Consider the following 19,297-nt stretch of genomic DNA (forward strand, 5'->3'; position numbering starts at 1 on the left):
CAAGGGATGGAACACCTGTCCTATGAGGACAGGCTAAGAGATCTGGGGCTGTTCAGCCTGGAGAAGAGAAAGCTGCGAGGTAACCTGAGAATGGCCTATTGGTGTCTCAAGGGAGGCTATAAGCAAAAAGGGGACAGACTTTAGTGGGATCTGTTGTGAAAGGGCAAGGGGAAATGGTTTCAAGCTAAAAGAGAGGAGATTGAGACTGGATATGAGGAAAAAGTTTTTTTTACAATGAAGGTTGTGAAGCACTGGAGCTGGTTGCCCATATATGTAGATGCCCTGTCCCTGGAGATACTCAAGATCAGGCTGGAGGGGGCTCTAAACAACCTGATCTAGCTGTGAGTGTCCCTGTTCATTGTAGGGGAATTGGACTAGATGACCTTCAAGGGTTCCTTCCAACTCAGATGATTCTATGTAACCCTCATTGAGTGATGAATGTTCATTTTTAGCATATGAATAGTAAATGAATAAATGTAATAAAATTTTCAGCACCATGGTGTCTAACTTATTATTTGCTAAATCCACATTTATGGTATCGACTTTTATCCTCTGGTGTGAGCAAAATGTATTTGCACTGATTATATCATAGCGAAAAAGGAAATAATTGGTTTTTGCCTATTCCTGAAAATAATAGAAGCTTTTCCTTGTTCATAACTCCTTGTCTTTATTTGTTTTTATGGTATTCTGATACAAAGCTTTTATTTCACAGGCCTCCACATGTTCTCAGGAGATAGCACGGGACTGATAATAGTTTGGGATACATCTGTGAAAGGAAGTTCTCAATGCCTGTTTCAACACTGGAGAATTAATAAGGTATACAGGTTTCTTAAACTAGCATTTTAGTTTTTATGTGAAGTTTTCAAAATCTGGTCATTTGATTAGAATTCATTTTTTTTTATAAATTACCTCGTTTACCTGGAAATAACTTGTTAACAGTACAAAAATATGTTGTGATTCATTGACAGCATTTCTGAATTATTTCATGGGTTTAATTTTGGTATATAAAACATGAAAATGCTTGAGGCTTAATGTCATATTAACAGATACGCGTGAGTTCATTAGATTTATTCTCCAGAAGCAATAAAATAGACAGTCACGTTTGTTAATACCTTTGAGGCCTGGTGTTTGGTCTGCGTTTCTGTCATCAACTGTGTTTCAGAAGTTCAGTCATCATAGAATCTGCCTTGTGGTTGTAAAACGTTGATTGCTTAGGAATACAGTGCCTTAATCTAGGATCAAATGTTTTCCTTAGCCAAATAGATTGAAGAGAGCAGAAAAAGAGTAATGAAAGAGAAAAAATGAATAATAATGTTTACAAACATGAGTGTTAAAACACAAGATTTTTTTCATCTTTCTGTAGGAAATAAAAGAAAATGATCTTAGAGGAACTCCAGTAAATCATTTGGAGGTGCATCCAAATGGAAGACGCTTATTAATCCATGCCAAAGACAGTACCCTGAGAATTACGGATCTCAGAATGTAAGTAGATTTGGGTATTAGTGCATATTTGCTTTTATTTTAAAATTTACTTAGCGAGGGAATTAGATTCCGTAACACTACCAAATATATAATTGTGAAGAAGAAAGATAGTAATGTTAGTGTGAGGAAATTGTTTCAAAACACTGTTGTCTTGTAGGCCTCTTGTGTGATGTTGGGTAAGTCTTTTAGAATAAAATATCTAAAAATTAATAGATTACTCTGGAGCTTAAGGCAACATGAAAAATAACACCCTAATCTCCTGAAGATTGCTTTCACTTTTAAAAATGGAATCTAGGCCTAAGAATAACTTTGAAATTCATACATCCATATATTTTTCTTTCATATTGCGAAGTGCCTGGAAAAGTGTTTTCATGATAAAAATGCAATGAAGATTGTCATCATATATATTGAATAATGCAGTAATGTACATATTATGGTTATATTGAGCAGGCTGTGAGATTTTTTTTTAACTTTCTAAATTATTTTCTTATTTTAATAGTTGTGAATGTAATGCTTTACTAACAAACCCCAAGAAATGGGGTTGACAGAGTCACTGGAGTTACCATCCAACCTCAGGGTTGGATGGGACCTCTGGAGAGTGGCTAGTCCAATCCCACTAATCGAAGGATGAGAGTAGGCTGCTCATGGCATCGTCCAGTTGTGTTTCGAATGTCTCCAAGGATTAAGAGTCCATGATTTCCGCAAGCAATGTGGTCTAGTGTTTGTGCACCTTCAAAGTAAAAAAGGAAAAAAAAAAGCTTAATTATAAATGGAATATCCCGTATTTCGGTTTGTGTCCATTGCCTCTCATCCTGTCACTGTGAACTGGTGAAACCTAGAAAAGCCTAACTCACATCAGTTACATACCTTGATAAGATGTACCTGAACATTCTCCTCTGGAAAGACTTATTAATGAATGCTCTTTGTAAATGATTTGTTCTTAATTTCATGGGTTCCCTTTCTCCCCTCACTGCAAAAAATCAAAGGTCCCTGGTTTTCTACTTGAAATTACCTGTGGGAAATACCTTTGCTCTCTGATAGGGAGAGAAACTGTCCATTTATAATGTACTTGTGTGCATTCTCTCTCTTCTCATGCCCTACCTCCCCCAGGAATCTTGCTACTGAATGTATTGGATTGTGTCCTTGTGCTACCTGAAGACTTTCCAGTCCTAAAAGTGTACTCTTTATCTGTTACTGTAAATGATAAATTATAACAACTATGCTGGAAGGCTAAACTTACCCACTCAGTGAAAGCCTGAAATCTATAGAGGAACTGAAATAACTTGTAACCTTTTTTTTTGAGTAGATGTTGATGTCCTATCAGTACCATTCCAGAAAAATGAAGAGAATTTTAGTTTCAGAGAGCAAATTGGACATGTCCATTTAATCTCCATAAGGAGTTAACATGATATGCAATTGCACAATTATTTTAAGTCAATTTATCAGTAGAATACAGCATACCTTTAGCCATGTATTCCTAGTATTTCCTGTTTATCAACTCTAGAGATCTTTGATGCAGGGTAAGTCAGATCAGTGAACTGATCTGGCTAAAAATCAACCTACAAAAGCAAATTATTAATTTTAATTTTAATCAGTTATCTGATCTAAGTCATCTGATAGCTGCTGATACACTAGAGAAATGAGGGAGAGCCTGGGAAAATAAGGGTGGAGAGGTTAGCAGCAGGACTGCCGCTTTGACCACAGCCCACAGTTACATTGGCTTAAATCTATCAATAAACCACAGGGTCAGATACCCAGGAATGATAACTTTACACGTCATCGTTAACTTTTCATTCCCTGCCTGAGAAAAGAGGGGGTGGAGGTCACAGATCAACACAATTCACTTGACAGCTAGTTGTTGTGAGCTGTCCTCTTTCAACTTGGATTTTGATTTTTGATCTTTTTGGATAATGTTGCTGTCCTGTCACTCAGGTAGGTGATCAGGGTTTTGGTTCAGACTTTAGGGTTTCTTTCATAAACAGGTTAGTTTCACATCTTGCATAGCTATTCTACACAACATCTCAGAGATACTGTCTTTCTGTTCACACAACCTAAACTCTTGCTTGGGCAAATATGCTCTTGCACTATGATCTTCAAAGCATCCAAAGCTTGCCAAACATAATTGTACCTCAGATACATCTATTCAGAATATCGTTAAAAGTAATGCTCTGTCTTGTCATATGAATCACATTGCAGTTCTCCCAGCATATGTCCATTGCTTCTGCAGTAATGTTTTAAAAATTGCTGTCCTCTTTCTTTGAGGGCTGTTATAGCCTATTGCCATTTTTCTTGCCTCAAAATCTGCATCATAGTATAATTTTTTTCTCCACTTTGCACTTTTGTATCTTTCCCAGCTGTAGGTCGTATTAGAGATGGCCTCTTGCAAGCTGAAATGCTTGTTTAAATCTGTTGCAAGTTCTATCTTACATGATGCTTACAAACTGTCTGACAGTCTAGTTCATTGTTAGATCATTATGACTATGCTGACCAGTAGTTTCTCATTGAAAAAAGATTAGTATTCTTAAGAAGGAAAATGATATAAAATATTAACATTAATAGTAAAAGAATTGGTGTCTGCAATTTGTTGATCCTTCTGCTGTTTTTGTAGTGAAGGAAATAATAGCCTGAGAAGTGTAAGGAGAGAAGCTGGATACATTTACACACTACTGAGTTGTAATTAAACTCAAGAAGCATAATGAAAACATTTTTGTCAGAGCTTGGAATAATAGTACTAATTTCCACATTTTCTTTGAAGCCCAGAATCACGAAAATTCACATACCTGTATCTATATCCATTCTCTATATTTTTTTCCAATGAAAGACAAAGATACATGCTTTTTTCTGTAATTTCAAGTTCATTAAAATAGTGGGGAAAATGAAGGGTAAACATAGCGCTCAGCAAAAAGTGGGTGCTTGCGTATCTATTTGGGAGTCAATGTGCATTTATTTTTCTGAGACAGGAAAGGACTGAGACAAGAAGTTGACAAAAATGAAAGTATCTGTTACATTTACAAACTATTCTTTATCTTCAGCTCGGCTACAAAGAAATATATAGGTGCTACAAATTACAGAGAGAAGATTCACAGCACTTTAACACCATGTGGTACGTTCCTATTTTCTGGAAGCGAAGATGGAAGAGCGTATGTGTGGAATCCAGAGACAGGTAATCATTTTATGATTTTAAGTGAATTTGTCAAGACTGAGAGGAAAGGATTTTCTAAGTTTTACTGAAACATTTTTCATGCGAGATGAAACCTTCGGTAAGATGTTCTTAAATCTTGGAGCCTTAGCTCCACCTTTTAAGTAGCTGTCATTAATTTCTGAGATCTAATCCTCTAGAGGAAACAAGTCAGCATAGGTAGAATTTGTGCTATCCAGCAGGAGTGGAGCACCTTAAGCTCAGCTGGAATTCCACAGTTCATGTGTGCAGATAAACATCTTGAAATACACAGAAAATGTTTTGTCAAATCAGTTTTTTCTGTTGATTGTTTTGATTTGATTTGGATTTGGACTGTTGTGTTGGTTTTTTTGGTTGTTTTTTTGGTTGTTTTGTTTTTTTTTAATTTGGGAATTAGGCTTTTGTTGAGAAACATTTTGTTTCTTTCCCAGAGCTGATCTAAGATTCTGAACGTGTTAGGCCTTTGGAGTATAGAATTTCTTCATAAATTATTCCTCAGACTTAATGATTTTAAAATAACTTTTCTACCGTAATCTTTCTGGAATATATCTAGAAAAGAAAAGATAAAGATTTTGGTAATCTTTACTTTATGAGGTAATGGGAACAAAAAAACCGCAGAAGGTAACAAGCGCTCTCTTGTTTTCATGACAAAAACTTGTCTGTGATTATGACATAAATAATTTTTAAAAAGGAAAAATACTAAGTCATTATGACTTAGTAAACCAGCCAACTGTTTCATTTTGAATTTCTTTCCATGTTTCCAATTAGATCAGCTCCATGCCACTATGTAATTTGTCTCAGAACTTAATACAAATAGATAAATAAAATACAAGTAGAAGGAGAGAAGGACTGTGTTAATGTATTTTCCCTAGGCTTTCACTTTTGCTTACTTTATGTACTATGTACCTATTCACGTACTGTGTATACACAATGCCATCATCAAAAAATTTTATTTTTTTTAATAATGTTTTGGTCAGTTTTCACTCCCATGGTCAGTATTATCTAAATGAAATCCACAACTGAGATAGATATCTCTGGTGAAATAATAAAAGCACAAACAAATACTGTGTAACACCACCTTTCCAGACCTTGCTTACCAGAACAGCTCAGTTCAGCTAACCTGATGCATCCTCTGGGGTTTCCTGTAGCTGTTGCAGCAGCCCTAACCTTTCTGACTTCTTGAATAACTCAAAAGCTTGCAGTACGTTTGTTTTTTTTTTTTTGTCTTCTGTCACGTATTACTTTTCAATAAGGAAATTGTATGGAGAATTTTTATTTAAAATGGTGGTCACTGCATTTTAATAACATAAGCTTTAACCAACTCAAACAGTAATATACTCTCTAAGTACTTGAGTTTTGCTATACTACAGTAATATATTGTTTAAGTTGTTCAGCTGAATGTTAGACTCTATATTTTAATAGTATAGAAATGAATTAGCTTGCAGCTTCAGAATCATTACCTACTTCAGAAAGCTAAACAAAGTCTTGAAGTGTTTTGGCACTGCAAAATACTGCAGTTAGTCAGCAGTATTAAATACAATTCCATGGTACCAATAGCTGTATTTCACTTTTGTAGGAGATCAGGTGGCAATATATTCTGAACTTTCCTTCACATCTCCACTTCGTGACGTTGCCTTTCATCCACATGAACATATGGTGTCATTTTGTGCCTTTGGTCAAAACCAACCAATACTTGTGTATATTTATGATTATAAAGGTACAGTACAAACTCTCTTCATATGTATGCATGTAATTTTTTTTATTTTAGTAGTTATTTGCCTAGTGTTTGTACTTCTTTTGAAGAAAAAAAAGAAATGATCAATTGATGATAGTACATATCCTTATCCTGGGAGGTACCAAAACGTGACTGGATTTAACTCTGAACACGGAATTGGGTTAGACAATCACCAGAATTCTTGCTACTTCAATAACACATTATAGTTGTATGTTATTGTGTGATTTGCTCACTACTTCTTGGCATTTAGGCAGCATTGTGCAAATACAGTGGTCACTCTGAAAGTAATGTCTCCTACTTATTTCCATGGAAACTGCAACAGGTATGAAGAGCACAATAACACTATTAAAGCAAATTCTTAGCTACAAAACACTTATTTTTCAACGTAGTCACCACCATTAGCTACGCATTTTCACTAGCGATGAACAAGTACTTGCATGCTGTGCTTATGAAAATCTGCACCAGTGGAAGTGACCCACTGGTTCACAACTGCAGTGACTGCATCTTTGCTTGGAAAATGTTGCCCACACAGTCCATCTTTCATCAATCCAAACAGATGTAAGTCAGAAGGCTCCAAATCCAGACTATACAGTGGGTGTTGTAAGACAGTTCACAGTTGCCAGGGCTGACAATTTGCTCTTCAGACTGTTAATGGGGCCTGCTATCATGTTGCAAGGGAAAGGTTGTCTTCTTGTCCGGTCTGACCCTGGAAGTGTGAGCCTTCAGCTTAGTCAGCATCGGAACATAGCTGTCAGAGTTCATGGTTTGTCTGGGTTACAGGAAAGGATTACCCCTTTACTATCTCAGAGGGCAATGCACATCACTTTACCTGCTGAGGGCTGTGTCTTGAACATTTTCTTTAGTATGAAATTCACGTCACCTCTCCATGGACTGCTGTTTTGACTCCAGCATATAGTGGTGACACCATATCTCTTGACTGGTAATGATGCAATCCAGGAAACTGTCATCTTCCACCTAGTATTAGTTCATTACGTCCTGACAAACTTGCATATGGAGTTCTTTCTTTTTCTCTGTAATCATTTGTGGGACCCCCGTGGCACAAGCTTTGCAATATCCAAACATTGCCGCCATTGTTTCCAATAAGCTGAAGCTGATAATCAGCTCTATACACAGTTTCCTGGTCGTAATCCACTGAATCACATGGATGAGCTGATCGAGACATTTCATGGTGTGACAATTGTGTATGGCCATTTGGAATGTGCCTTAGCTTTCATGTTGCTGTTGTCACTGCTAAAATGCACCACTCACTACCTCACTGTGCTCACATCCGCTCTTTGGTCTCCGTAAACATGCAGTGTCATAGAATCACTGAGGTTAGAAGAGACCTCCAGAATAATAAAGTCCAGTTGTCCTCCTACCACCAATATTTCCCCTCTAAACCATGTCCCTTAGTACCACATCTAAGTTTTTTATTGAGCATCTCCAGGGTCTGTGACCCTGTTTCAGAACGTTACCACTTTTTCAGAGAAGAAATTTTTCGTTACAGCAGTAGGACTAGAGGGAATGGCCTCAAGTTGTGCCAGGGAACAGTCAGGTTGGATGTTAGGAAAAATATTGGTGGTAGGTGTACAGTTGGACTACGCGATCTTGGAGCTCTTCTCCAACCATGGCGATTCTGTGATTCTGGTTTCCAGCCTGGACCTCCCCTGGTGCAACTTGAGGCCATTCCCTCTAGTTCTGTCGCTAGTTATGCTGGAGAAGAGGCCAATGCCCCACCTCACCACAACTTCCTTTCAGGCAGTTGTAGAGAGCAACTCCGTCACCCCTGAACCTCATCCTCTCCAGACAAAACAATCCCAGTTCCCTCAGGTGCTTCTCATAGGACTTGTGCTCCAGACCCTTCACCAGCTTTGTTGCCCTTCTCTGGATGCATTCCAGAGCCTTGATGTCTTTCCTGTACTGAGGGGCGCAAAACTGAATACAGCATTTGAGGTGCAGCTTCACCAGAGCTGAGTGCAGGAGGAGGATGATCACATCTCTGCTCCTGGTGGTTACGCTATTTGTGATGCAAGCCAGGATGCCATTGGTTGATGAATGTCAATGGGTGCCATTTTTTCTACACTGAGGAATTCCATTCTACACTTTGTCTCATATACGTTTCCATTTCAGAGGCCATTTTGTCAGACTGCCACTCTGCTGCCATCTGTCACATGGCCGCAAAATGTAACAATATTGCTGGGAAGGTTCAACCTCTGTTGCCATACCACCAACATCCTCCTCTGACACTGTGGGCCAACATAATAAAATAGGAGGCATTATTTTCAGAGCAGCCCGTGTATTATTTAGACTCCACTTGTCAATATCAAGGTGGATTATGAAGCCAGAAAATAACATTGTTCTGAGAATTAGGGAACAGCTTAAAAAAATCTCAGTATTTTGTATTGTCTTTGTTACAAAATAATTCTGAATAGCATAGAAAATAATTAATATGAGATAGTGTGTATTGTTTTATTAACGTTAAGCATCTGGTGTGAATATGTGGCTATGTTTATTTTCAATGTTATGTCCTTGTTAAAGAGAAGATGGGCAGAAATGCTAGCTGTGAATTTGTAATCTGCAGAACAAAATCCAGACTATCTTTTACAGTCTTCTCTGGTTTTGTGTTTTGTGGCTAGATTTAGCAGTGTCGCTGTTTCAATTAAGGACATAGTTTCACACATTATATTAGATTTTGACAGTAGATCATGTGAATGAGAATTAAGCATTACATTTTGCATATCTCCAGCAGATTTTTGTTTGATTTATATTTGCGATGAACGTAGGTTTATAAAGCTAATCCTGACTTTATAACTTAGCTTTTAAAATAACATGTACTAATGAGATTACTCATATCAAATCTCACAGTTCAAGTTATTTGTCTATTGAACCACTTGACTTTTACAGGAAAGTAAAGTGGAATGACTTCGCAGTCAATATTTAGTGCTGAACTTCAACCTAGTAAGGTGTGTGCGTTCTAGAGAGCAATGGAAAATTTGTCAGTTGAAGGATTCCTTTAAAACAAATTTAGTACTGTTTAGTAGGCAGTGAATCTTTAAAAAGCTAATAATGTGTGTGCGCATGTATATTTAGAGATCGTAGTGATATCACACTGGTAGTTATTTGTATCATCTGACTTTAACTAAGTCACTGGTGACAGTAAGATTTTGCATAGGTTGTGGTTTTTTCTACATTGTCTGTTACTAACTTTTTGTTCCTTTTTTGGCTGAAAGCACACACTTTGCTTTCAGAAGATAGTCTTACTGCTATAGTGTTGAAAGAGTTAATCATACAGTAATACTAATTTTAGTCACTGACGCAGTTTTTTCAGACTCCAACAGTATGTGTTTTACGTGCACCAGAAGTTTTATAAATATCTTGGACAGAAGTTACATGAAGAATTCTGTTAATGTTTATTGGCTTGAGACCACAGCGTAAAAATTACAAAACTCAAATTATTTATTTAAATGAGAGCACGCATAACTTTCATCAAAAGTATCCTGTTCTAGAAGAGTCAGCTGCTTCCTAAGAGTGACTCCTGTGCCTGTATGTGTGTCTAACAACTTCTGAAATTTTCCTCAAGTATAACAAGCTTACTTGAATTTATTGCAAGCTATATACTTCCTTGCTTTTGAAAATATTTTCACAGCCTCAATGTTCTTTGTGGAGAATGCTGTTGTTTATCAGAAATACCATAATATCAGTGCAGAATGAGGGGTTACCGAACAGAGATAACAGAAGGGAGACATTGTGATCAGGAGGCATATGGGGAAAATTTCATGTCTTTTTGAGGTTTTCCCCATAGCGCTATTAGTACAAATTCTGATGGTGTCTCACTGAAGACATGACTGGCAAAATGACAGTGGTCATTGAACATTTTTTTTTTCTCATGGCAATGTAAGTCTTCACCTGACATATTAATGTTGGTTATTTCCACAGTTGCACAACAAGAAGCTGAACTTGTAAAAGATCTTAGCTCATCACTTAGCACAGCTGCACCAAGAGGACCGCAAATTATTAGCAGTTTTTCTGAAATTCCTATGCAAAAAAGTTCCATAATGTCTCCAGCAGATCAGTTTGTCGGTGCTGCAAGAACATCAATGCGAATGCAAAAGCTGAAACAAAAACTTGATTCTGTAACGGTAAGTCATTTTTTTCTATTTTCCAGGAGTATAGTTTCCTCAGGCAAAGTTCATGTTCATGTAATGATTTATGTAGCAAAACATATGTATATAGTCTTCAGATCTCTTCAGAAATAAATACATATTTCTTTAATATTAATGCACCTGTAACTAACTCTTTAGAAGAGGTCAATCATGTGAAGCTTAGTACTTTTTTTTTTATCAGTTGGTGGTGGCAAGGAATGGATTTTGTCAATGCCCATTGCCATTCATACTATCTACTCCCTGGATCATTATGGCCAAGCTTTAGGAAGGTTATTGGTTGGTGGTTGTTATTTCTTTTCATCTGTTCACCTCTAGAACTGTGTTTGGCATAAGAGGTGGAAGTTTCGTGTCAGAGGACTGCAGGGCTCAATTGTGTGGGATGAACTGCCTTTTGTGGGGCGCAGCCGTTGCCAGCCAGCTCCACAAAAGGTAGTGTGGACCCCCTTCACAATGGAACTGAAAATGGTCAGAAAAACATATGGTACCACTGGAAAAACGTATTTAAGGAAAGATGTAGCTGCAAGGGGCAGGAGGCACCTGCAGAGAAGGTGCAAAGGGAAGCACATGAGGAGGCACATTTGGAAGTAGAGGGGAGAGGATTTGAGGAGGCACAAAGGTGATGGAGATGAGGAAGAAACACAGAGCCATGCACAAATGGAGCTGCAGGACAAGATAATGGAAAAGGCACAAAGGGAAGCACAGGAGATGTGTGAGGATGCAAAAGAAAAGATAGGAGGAGGTACATCTCTGAAAGAACTGCAATCCATGAGAAATCCATGAGTGACTTTCAGCCACTGTCGTTTTGTCATCCTAAACTCCCACTGCTCAGTGACAGACCAGTTCAGGATGAACAAGTCTGATACGAGCAGAATTGTGATCAAAGTCTTGGACAGCATCCTCCAAGCCCTTTGCTCATGGACCACATATTAGGGAGATTTTGGAAAAGTCATCTGAGCCCTTTCACTGTACGGGTTTCTAAACAGTACAGAATGGTATTTGAAAAAGTCTATATCCAGTCTGATGTCTGTCCTAGAGCATTGATGTTTATTAAAACTTAGAGACCTTCCTTGCAGAGCTTTATGAACCACTGAGGTCTTGGGTAGATATTTCTTTTCTTCAAAAGGACTTGTGATGCTTATATTTTCAGCAGTCCAGCATGAGAATCAGTAGGGACCTCCATTCCAGTGAGAGACAGGAATATTTGTTGTAGGAAGCTGCAGTGCCTGTCAGCCTTATTATCCCCTAGGCTGCTGTGTAAGGAAGCTCCACTTGTGCAAAAGTAGAACCTGGATACATGCAGCACTTTATTCTTTTAACATAACAATTGTCCAGGTCTTCCATTAGGTAGAAAGTATGGAAGAACTGATCATTTACCTTTGTGATTTATCAGCAATAGCAGTAACACTGCAAATCTTTCCTGACTTTTAAATCTTGTTGTATCCAGTAGAGGCAGACCCCTGCCTCCCCATCAGGCAGTTGTAGAGAGCTATAAGGCCTCCCCTGACTCCCCTCTTCTCCAGACTAATCATTCCCACTTCCCTCAGCTGCTCCTCATAAGACTTGTGCTCCAGACCCTTCACCAGCTGTGTTGCCCTTCTTTGGACATGCTCCAGTGCCTCAATGTTTTTCCTGTAGTGAGGGGTGCAAAACTGATCATAGCACTTGAGGAGTGGCCCCCCCAGTGCCGAGTACAGGGTGCCAGTCACTTCCCTGCTCCTGTTGACTACACTGTTTCTGATACAAGCCAGAATGCTGTTGGCCTTCATGGCCACCTGGGTACACTGTTGGCTCATATTCAGCTAGCTATTGACTAGTACCCTGAGATCCTTTTCTGCCATGCAGCTTTCCAGCCACTTTGTTCCAAGCCTGTAGCATTGCATCGGATTCCTTTGAACAAAGCGCAGGACCTGGCACTTGGTCTTGTTGAACCTCATTCAGCTGGCCTCAGCCCATTGATCTAGCCTATTCAGATCCCTCTGTAGGCCCTTCCTATCTTTAGTCAGATTAACACTTCCTCCCAGCTTGGTCTCATCTGCAAACTTACTGAGGGTGCATTCAGTTGCCTTGTCCAGATCATTAATGTAGGTATTGAGATATTAAACAAGATGTATGGTGACTCCCACAATGATGTCTATTCCATGGTGTTGTCTAGTCTATACCGTGCATTGCTTTTCGAACTTCCACTGAATGGAGCATTTATCTATATTGCCATCTTGCACTGTTTACCATATGTGCTGTAGACTCATGTCATATTGGTAGATGTGACAAAGAATCCCTTTCCCTCCTTCCTCAGATACATCACCCACAACTGGTATTGTGTGAGAGTGTGGTCAGGCACTGGAGCAGGCTTCCCTGGGCAGTGGTCACAGCTCCAATCTGCCAGGGTTCAAGAAGCATTTGGACAACACTCAGGCATACAGTTTGAATTTTGGGTGATACCGTATGGAGCCAGCAGTTGTACTCAATGATCCTTGGTGGGTCCCTTCCAGTTTGAGTTGTTCTGTGAGTCCATGTATTGGTGACCCACTGAAACAAGGAAATAGAGGAACTCCATACCACACACCTTTCCTGCAAGACCCTAGGTTCTCAAAGGCACACTGACTGCATGATGCTGTGTAGACTGTGTAGACAGCTTCTGCAGCTTTCTGTGCTCAGTAGAATGCAAGGGTTGAAAGATGATCACCATGACAAACAACCTCAGCCTTTTGAAGCCTTATGCCTCAGATAGGTAGGGACAACTCCAACATGTACTTGTTTGCATGTTCTTGGAACTGTGAATACAATCCTAATTTGTTTTATGTGCTGCTGTTACCATATCATTGGTCCCTGCACCACTGATACAGTCATTAACAGCCATCATGGTCAAACCAAAGAAGTTCAGTAGCCCTGTGCAGTCCAGAGATGAGTTCTGTGGTTCTGCCTGAAATTCTGAATGCTCACCTCATCCCTTCTACCCTGTGCAGTATGCCTGCCTTGGTTGAAATCATGGGTATTGTTTCCAGGAGCTGCTGGTAAAAGATGCAGCTGTATGCATGCAGAACAGAAGTCTGTGAATACTGATGTGGTTTTCATTTGTCTCCTCCCTGCCTGGATTTTATTGCATTTGATAGAGGTTGTTTTTTGCAAGCTTTTGCTAAGGTTTCTGTTAATGTATAGACTTGAGTTCTTGTTTTCTGTTCTACAATTTGCTTTCATCAAACTCACCTCCCAGCACCTCACTGTGCTCACATTCACTGTTTGGTCCCCATAAACATTCAACAAGCATCAATGAATGTCAATGGGTGCCATTTTTTCTGCATGGAGGAATTCAGTGACACACCTGTGCTTCATAAACGCTTCCATATCAGAAGCCATTTTGTCAGACTGCCCCTCTGCTGCCATCTGTCACACAGCAACAAAATATAATTGAATACTGGTGGGAAGGTTCAACCTCTACTGTCATACCACCAACATCCGCCTCTGATGTCATGGGCCAGTGTAATAAAATAGGAGGCGCTGATTTTGGAGCAGCCTTTGTATTACTTATTTCTGCCTCAGGGAATTAATGCTAAGGTACATTTCTATTCACAGAAGTTTTTGATAAAGAAACACTTAACTCATCTTCAGTCATTGAAAGAATGCATAAATGCTTTTCTTTCAGTGTTTCTATTTATGTACTTAAAATTTCATTTCCACCTGTCAATCAAAACACCTGTTTATATCTTTTCATAACAAGAGGGTGATATATGATATGTAAATACTGGGAGAAGTGCTTCTTGTAGAGGTAAAGTATTCTAGCTGTGATTACTTTTTTTGGTCAAAAATTCCATGCTATGACTTGAAAGAGAAAAAAACCTTAAGGACAACATCTGTTTATACTCTGTAGTACTAATGCTGGAACCAATTATATGTTGGCTGCCTCATCTCTTAGTACATGAATAATTCTTAATTAAGAATGCTTGGCTTTTTCCAGTCATCTTCACAGCATATTTCTGTGAAAAAATGTTATGAAAAGGTTATAGAAGTGATTGCCAAAATTCTGTTACTCAGATTTTTCAGTGCAATGTGTAGAATTCTTTCCTATACACAGAACTATCAACAACTGTTTGATGGTTTTTTTTGTTCTTTGACCGTATTACTACACCAGAATTCATCAAGAGAGTAGGTACTGGGAGAACATCCAGAAGCATTCTACCTCAGATTACATTTAATATATTGAACTTCGATGATTAAGCTATATGACTGTATTGTGATATCTGATACTTCTGGTACGTGCTATTTTTCTTTCCATGGCTTCCACTTTATATGGAAGGTATGTCAGGCATGAGAAATGTATTGCAGTCATTTTCTGGCATAAATCTATAGCCATTTTAACTGTTTTATCTGGGGATGAATTAGGATGATCTTAAGCATTTTAATGCATGTAGCTTTTGCTGATTGGTCCTTTAATTTTATTTCCAGTTTTGTCACCTTAGTTTTGCTGTCATTAATGTTTGTCTAATATTAAGGAAATGTTACTCACTGTTTGTTTTCTCCCTGCTGAACAAAGGAGAGAGGGATATCTGAGCAGTGTTATGTTTATTCAAATCATATAAGAGCAGAGAAAGCTTGGCTCACTCATACTGGTAAAAGAGAACAGATCACATCTGCTTGTGCAAGCTATCTTATTATCACCAAGGTGTGGAGAAGCGACTTTTGTTAATGAGGACATTTTATGCAAGAAAATACCATAAACGTACACTGATTCAATTCACTTAATACCATTGTTGCCCACTTTTAAAATTAATGTTTATTGGGAGTGGAGATACTTTCCTCCAGCATGGTGGGTGTGGGAGGAACACGGTTTGTGGCTCAAATACTGAAATACTGTAAATCAAGAGGAGTGTGGATGCCTCTTCCTTGGAGATGTTTAAGGGCATGTTGGATGGGGCCCTGGGCAATCTGGTCTAGTACTTGATCTAGTGTCTGACAATCCTTCCTGTGACAGGGGTATTGGAACTTGATGATCCTTGAGGTCCCTTCGAAACCAAGCTATTCTATGATGATTCTGTGATATGCAAGATTACACCTCAGTGGATTTTTAATAAAGTTTCACAAATTCCTTTTATTTTTTCTGTTAACTGGAGTAAGCAATTCATTTCTTATTCAAACAAAAAGAGATTAACTATAAATTTACATTCAAAAGTGCTGCTTTATTATGAGGAAATTGTCAGGGTTTTTTTGCTTTCTCTTTATTTACATTATAGTTGATCTCTGGAGTAAGCAAATGGAGACTAGTCAACATTAATTAGATTACAGTTTTTGTTTAAATGCTTCATTTTAGAAGCAATGAAATGATATGCAAACTGGTTTATAGAAATTCACTTTTTTGTGTTCCAGAATAATAGGGATGATAATGAAGTTTTCACTGGAAAAAAACACCTTTTGAACATCTCTGGAAAAGCAAAGAAATCAGAAATTCTACCTAGAAAAAAAAATTATATGTGGTAGGAAAAGCCTAGAGCCTAAGCAAATACTTGGGTAGAGGTGAATAAAGCTGGGGGGGAGCTTACAACTGTCTGAGTATTTACACGGTTACCTGAAACTGCGTGCTGTTTTTGGGGTTATGTCCTAGTGGCTTTTTACCATCAAATGCAGAGGAAGAGGTTTCTATCCATATTTGAGCAGCTGTGAGTCAAAGTGTTTCTGGTGTCTGTTTTCTTTAGAAGGAGGAGAAATAAAATCATAAGACAATCTTTGGGTCCATTTTGAATGAGATATGAGTTACATCCATTTACATTTCCAGGAAAAGGTTACTGGTTTTCTTTAACTAGTAAAGAAGAGTCATGGATTTTTTTTTCAGGTCATATTTTTGATAGCTAGAATCAAAACCAACCTTGATGTAGTCCACAGTTTATGTATAGTCTACAGGGGTTTTACTATGCTAACAGATCCAGTTTTTACTGCTTTTGCTGATGCCATTGGCCAGTTCTGCTAACACGCATATTTCCATGCATGTTCTTATGCTGAAGAAATACCAGTTTCGTTCAAACCAGGAAAGATCGTACTCTCTTATCATGACTGAGTGAAGCTGCGTAACATAGCCTAGAATTAACTATTTTGTACCTTGAACAAAGAATTTGGTTTTCTTTGTGGCTAAAAGAAAGAAGCTTACTACTTCAAACATTTAATTCTTAACATCAGTAATAACAAGATCTTAAATAAAAAGGAAGAAAGGTTTTATGGTGAGCCTGTAATTGAAATGCAGGAACTCTATGGCAGAACTGAGGAATGGAATATATATAATTGCTGTGTGTTGAGTTATATCTGCTACAGACAATGGCTTTGTCCATACTGTACAAAACTAAAAGAGTAAGAGGTAGTATAGAGCTGGCCAACTTGATTTGACTTGCAAGTATAGATATATATATGGAAATCTTGCTTGTATTGATTGCAAAGATCATAAAATTGCATTCTTGTGGAAAAAAAGTGGTTCTTGTCAGCATGTCAAGTTTTGCAGTATTCTGTTTTTTTGTCTCACAGAATTCACTTTTAATGTGAAAACTAGTTCCACTGAAAGTGTTTATTTGCATAATTTGCGTAGAGCTCCCTAAACACAAAAAAGAAAAATGCAAATCAGCTTTGTTTAAACTTGGCAAAAATTATCTAGGTATCCTTTTATTGCTACAAAAACTACACAAATGTTATAACTCTTAGTTTTACTCAATTCAGGATAGTAGCAAACTGTGTCTTTGATAAAGCTGTGGTTTTTGCATGAAGCAAGCAAAGCCTGTTGTGAAAAATAAGTAGATTGATGGTTGGTCATCTTAGCCAACTTTGCTCGTTGTTGTAAAGGTATTTAGCAATGCCTTTCCTCAGCATGAATTTCAAAAAAAAAAAAATAAAAAAAATTGAAAGATTGCTTCATTCTATTCTGTAGCCTTCTATGTCTGTTGTAGGAAAATTAGTTACTCTTCAAAAGACACCATACTTTACCTGGAAACACCTATGTGAATCATTAGTTCTCATTTTGAAGCTGAATGCTTCCTTCCTCTGTTTTAATATTGCCGGTGATTTTTTTTCTTTTTGGACCTTTAAAGAGATTTAAATAGTACTTGGGAGCATGGCACTAAAATCATAAAAACTCTCGTTCTGCATTTACTTCAGATAGGCAGTCTTATATATTTCACCTGCAGTGAACTTCCCTGCCATTAAGGGGAGGAATGCATCACTCTTGTAAGATTTCTTACATTTAAAACAGAGGTGTCCAACCTTTTGGTTTGCCTTGGCCTCATTGGGTGAAGAGGAATTGTCTTGGGTTGCATATAAAATATACAATATAGTTAATGTTTGTCATAAAAGAAGAGGGCAACAAAAACAAAACTAGCAGATTAGATACGTGATTTAAAACTTTCTTAAATCTCACTTTTATAAAAGCATGGTGGGTTTTTTTTTCTTTTTGCTTTTAAGGATTTGGAGAAGAATAGTAAGGTATATCTTATTTTGCATTTTAAAATGCTTATTTTCTTAAATCTGCATGAGCACATTCACTTCTAATGTATGTGTCTAATGCATTTGATTTAGAAGCATATGTAACAAGAGTATTAGGGCAATACAGCAGGAAAATAAAGAGAAATGAATCAAATGCTGTACAGGAACATTTTACATACGTTTCATATCTCTCACGTAATATAATGCAAGCACCACAATCAAGACAAGTTTCTCCTGATTCCCTCCCCCTCCTCAGGATGAGCCAGAGAAGTAAGAGTTTCTAAGAGCTAGTTTTAAATTGTTTGCTCTGCTTTGTTTAGTTTGATTCCCAAAGGCTGATACATTCAACCTGTCTTTATTCCGTAGTAGCACTGGGAAGCAGTTGTTTGCTGTCAGAGGAATTCCAAAAAGTTTCATGAGTATTCTTAACTGGAAAATATGCATTTGTTCCATTGATTATGGAAAAAACTATAATGTGCACCCGTCACAGAATTCACGCAAGGGACTGATCTTCTAATTTGTCTTCCTGCAGAAATGCTCCCACTGGAGTTAACAGTCAGTAACAGGAGATGAAATACTGGGAAACTGAGCTCAGCGTGTTTGCATAACAAGATTACTTTTCTGTGTTTGAGTAAAGACATAAGCTAATGGCTTTCTACTGTATTTGTGTCTATCAGAGAAAACTTCATATTAATGAAACTTAATTGCTTACATATGTAAATTTAACAAAAGCCAGATTGGTTCTGGTTGTTGTTCTGAGCAGTCCTTGCCATTCTGCTTACATTTCACAATTGCTGTTTATTAACATTCAGTTAAATTCACTAATATCTAGATGTTTAAATGTTTTTATATTGTGTCCACTAGTTCTGGTTGCCCAGAGATGTGGTGGATGCCCCATCCCTGGAGACTTTCAAGGCCAGGCTGGACCAGGCTCTGGGCAGGTCTAACTGTGGATGTCCCTGTTCACTGCAGGGGAGTTTGACTAGATGGCCTTTGAAGGTCCCTTCTAACTCCAAGGATTCTATGATTCTTTCTGTCATGTTTTGGAGTATAGTCGTAAGAATTGTGTGCAGTTGCTAAGAGACTACAGTTTTTATCTGGTGCTTCTTTCAGTAGTTAAATCCATTTTTCTACATAATATCCAAATGTAGTAAGGTTAAGGTCTAATGTAATAATGCAGAAGAGGTGATGACAGATATCCTCTATGTCTCAGTCAGGTTGCTCAACATGCATTATTGGTGCATCAACCCAGAACACGTGCCAACAACCAAATACTCTGCTTTATTGAAA

General features: G+C 37.9%; 1 protein-coding gene across 10 annotated transcripts in view; it reads left to right on the forward strand.

The window, feature by feature from the left end:
* Nucleotides 1–19,297, forward strand: part of AHI1 (Abelson helper integration site 1) — a 101,780-nt gene that overhangs the window by 26,811 nt on the left and 55,672 nt on the right. For all 10 annotated transcript variants that reach the window (XR_002437620.1, XR_002437619.1, XR_002437618.1 and 7 more), the window contains 5 exons: nt 713–816; nt 1,364–1,482; nt 4,515–4,645; nt 6,237–6,377; nt 10,332–10,534. Coding sequence is in view for 7 of the 10 variants with exons in the window: in XM_021393236.1 (XP_021248911.1) it covers nt 713–816; nt 1,364–1,482; nt 4,515–4,645; nt 6,237–6,377; nt 10,332–10,534 (698 nt within the window). In the remaining 3 variants the exon portion in view is untranslated. The remainder of the gene's footprint in view (nt 1–712; nt 817–1,363; nt 1,483–4,514; nt 4,646–6,236; nt 6,378–10,331; nt 10,535–19,297) is intronic.

This window comes from Numida meleagris, chromosome 3 (assembly GCF_002078875.1).
Source record: "Numida meleagris isolate 19003 breed g44 Domestic line chromosome 3, NumMel1.0, whole genome shotgun sequence".
In the NCBI taxonomy this organism is placed as follows: Eukaryota; Metazoa; Chordata; class Aves; order Galliformes; family Numididae; genus Numida; species Numida meleagris.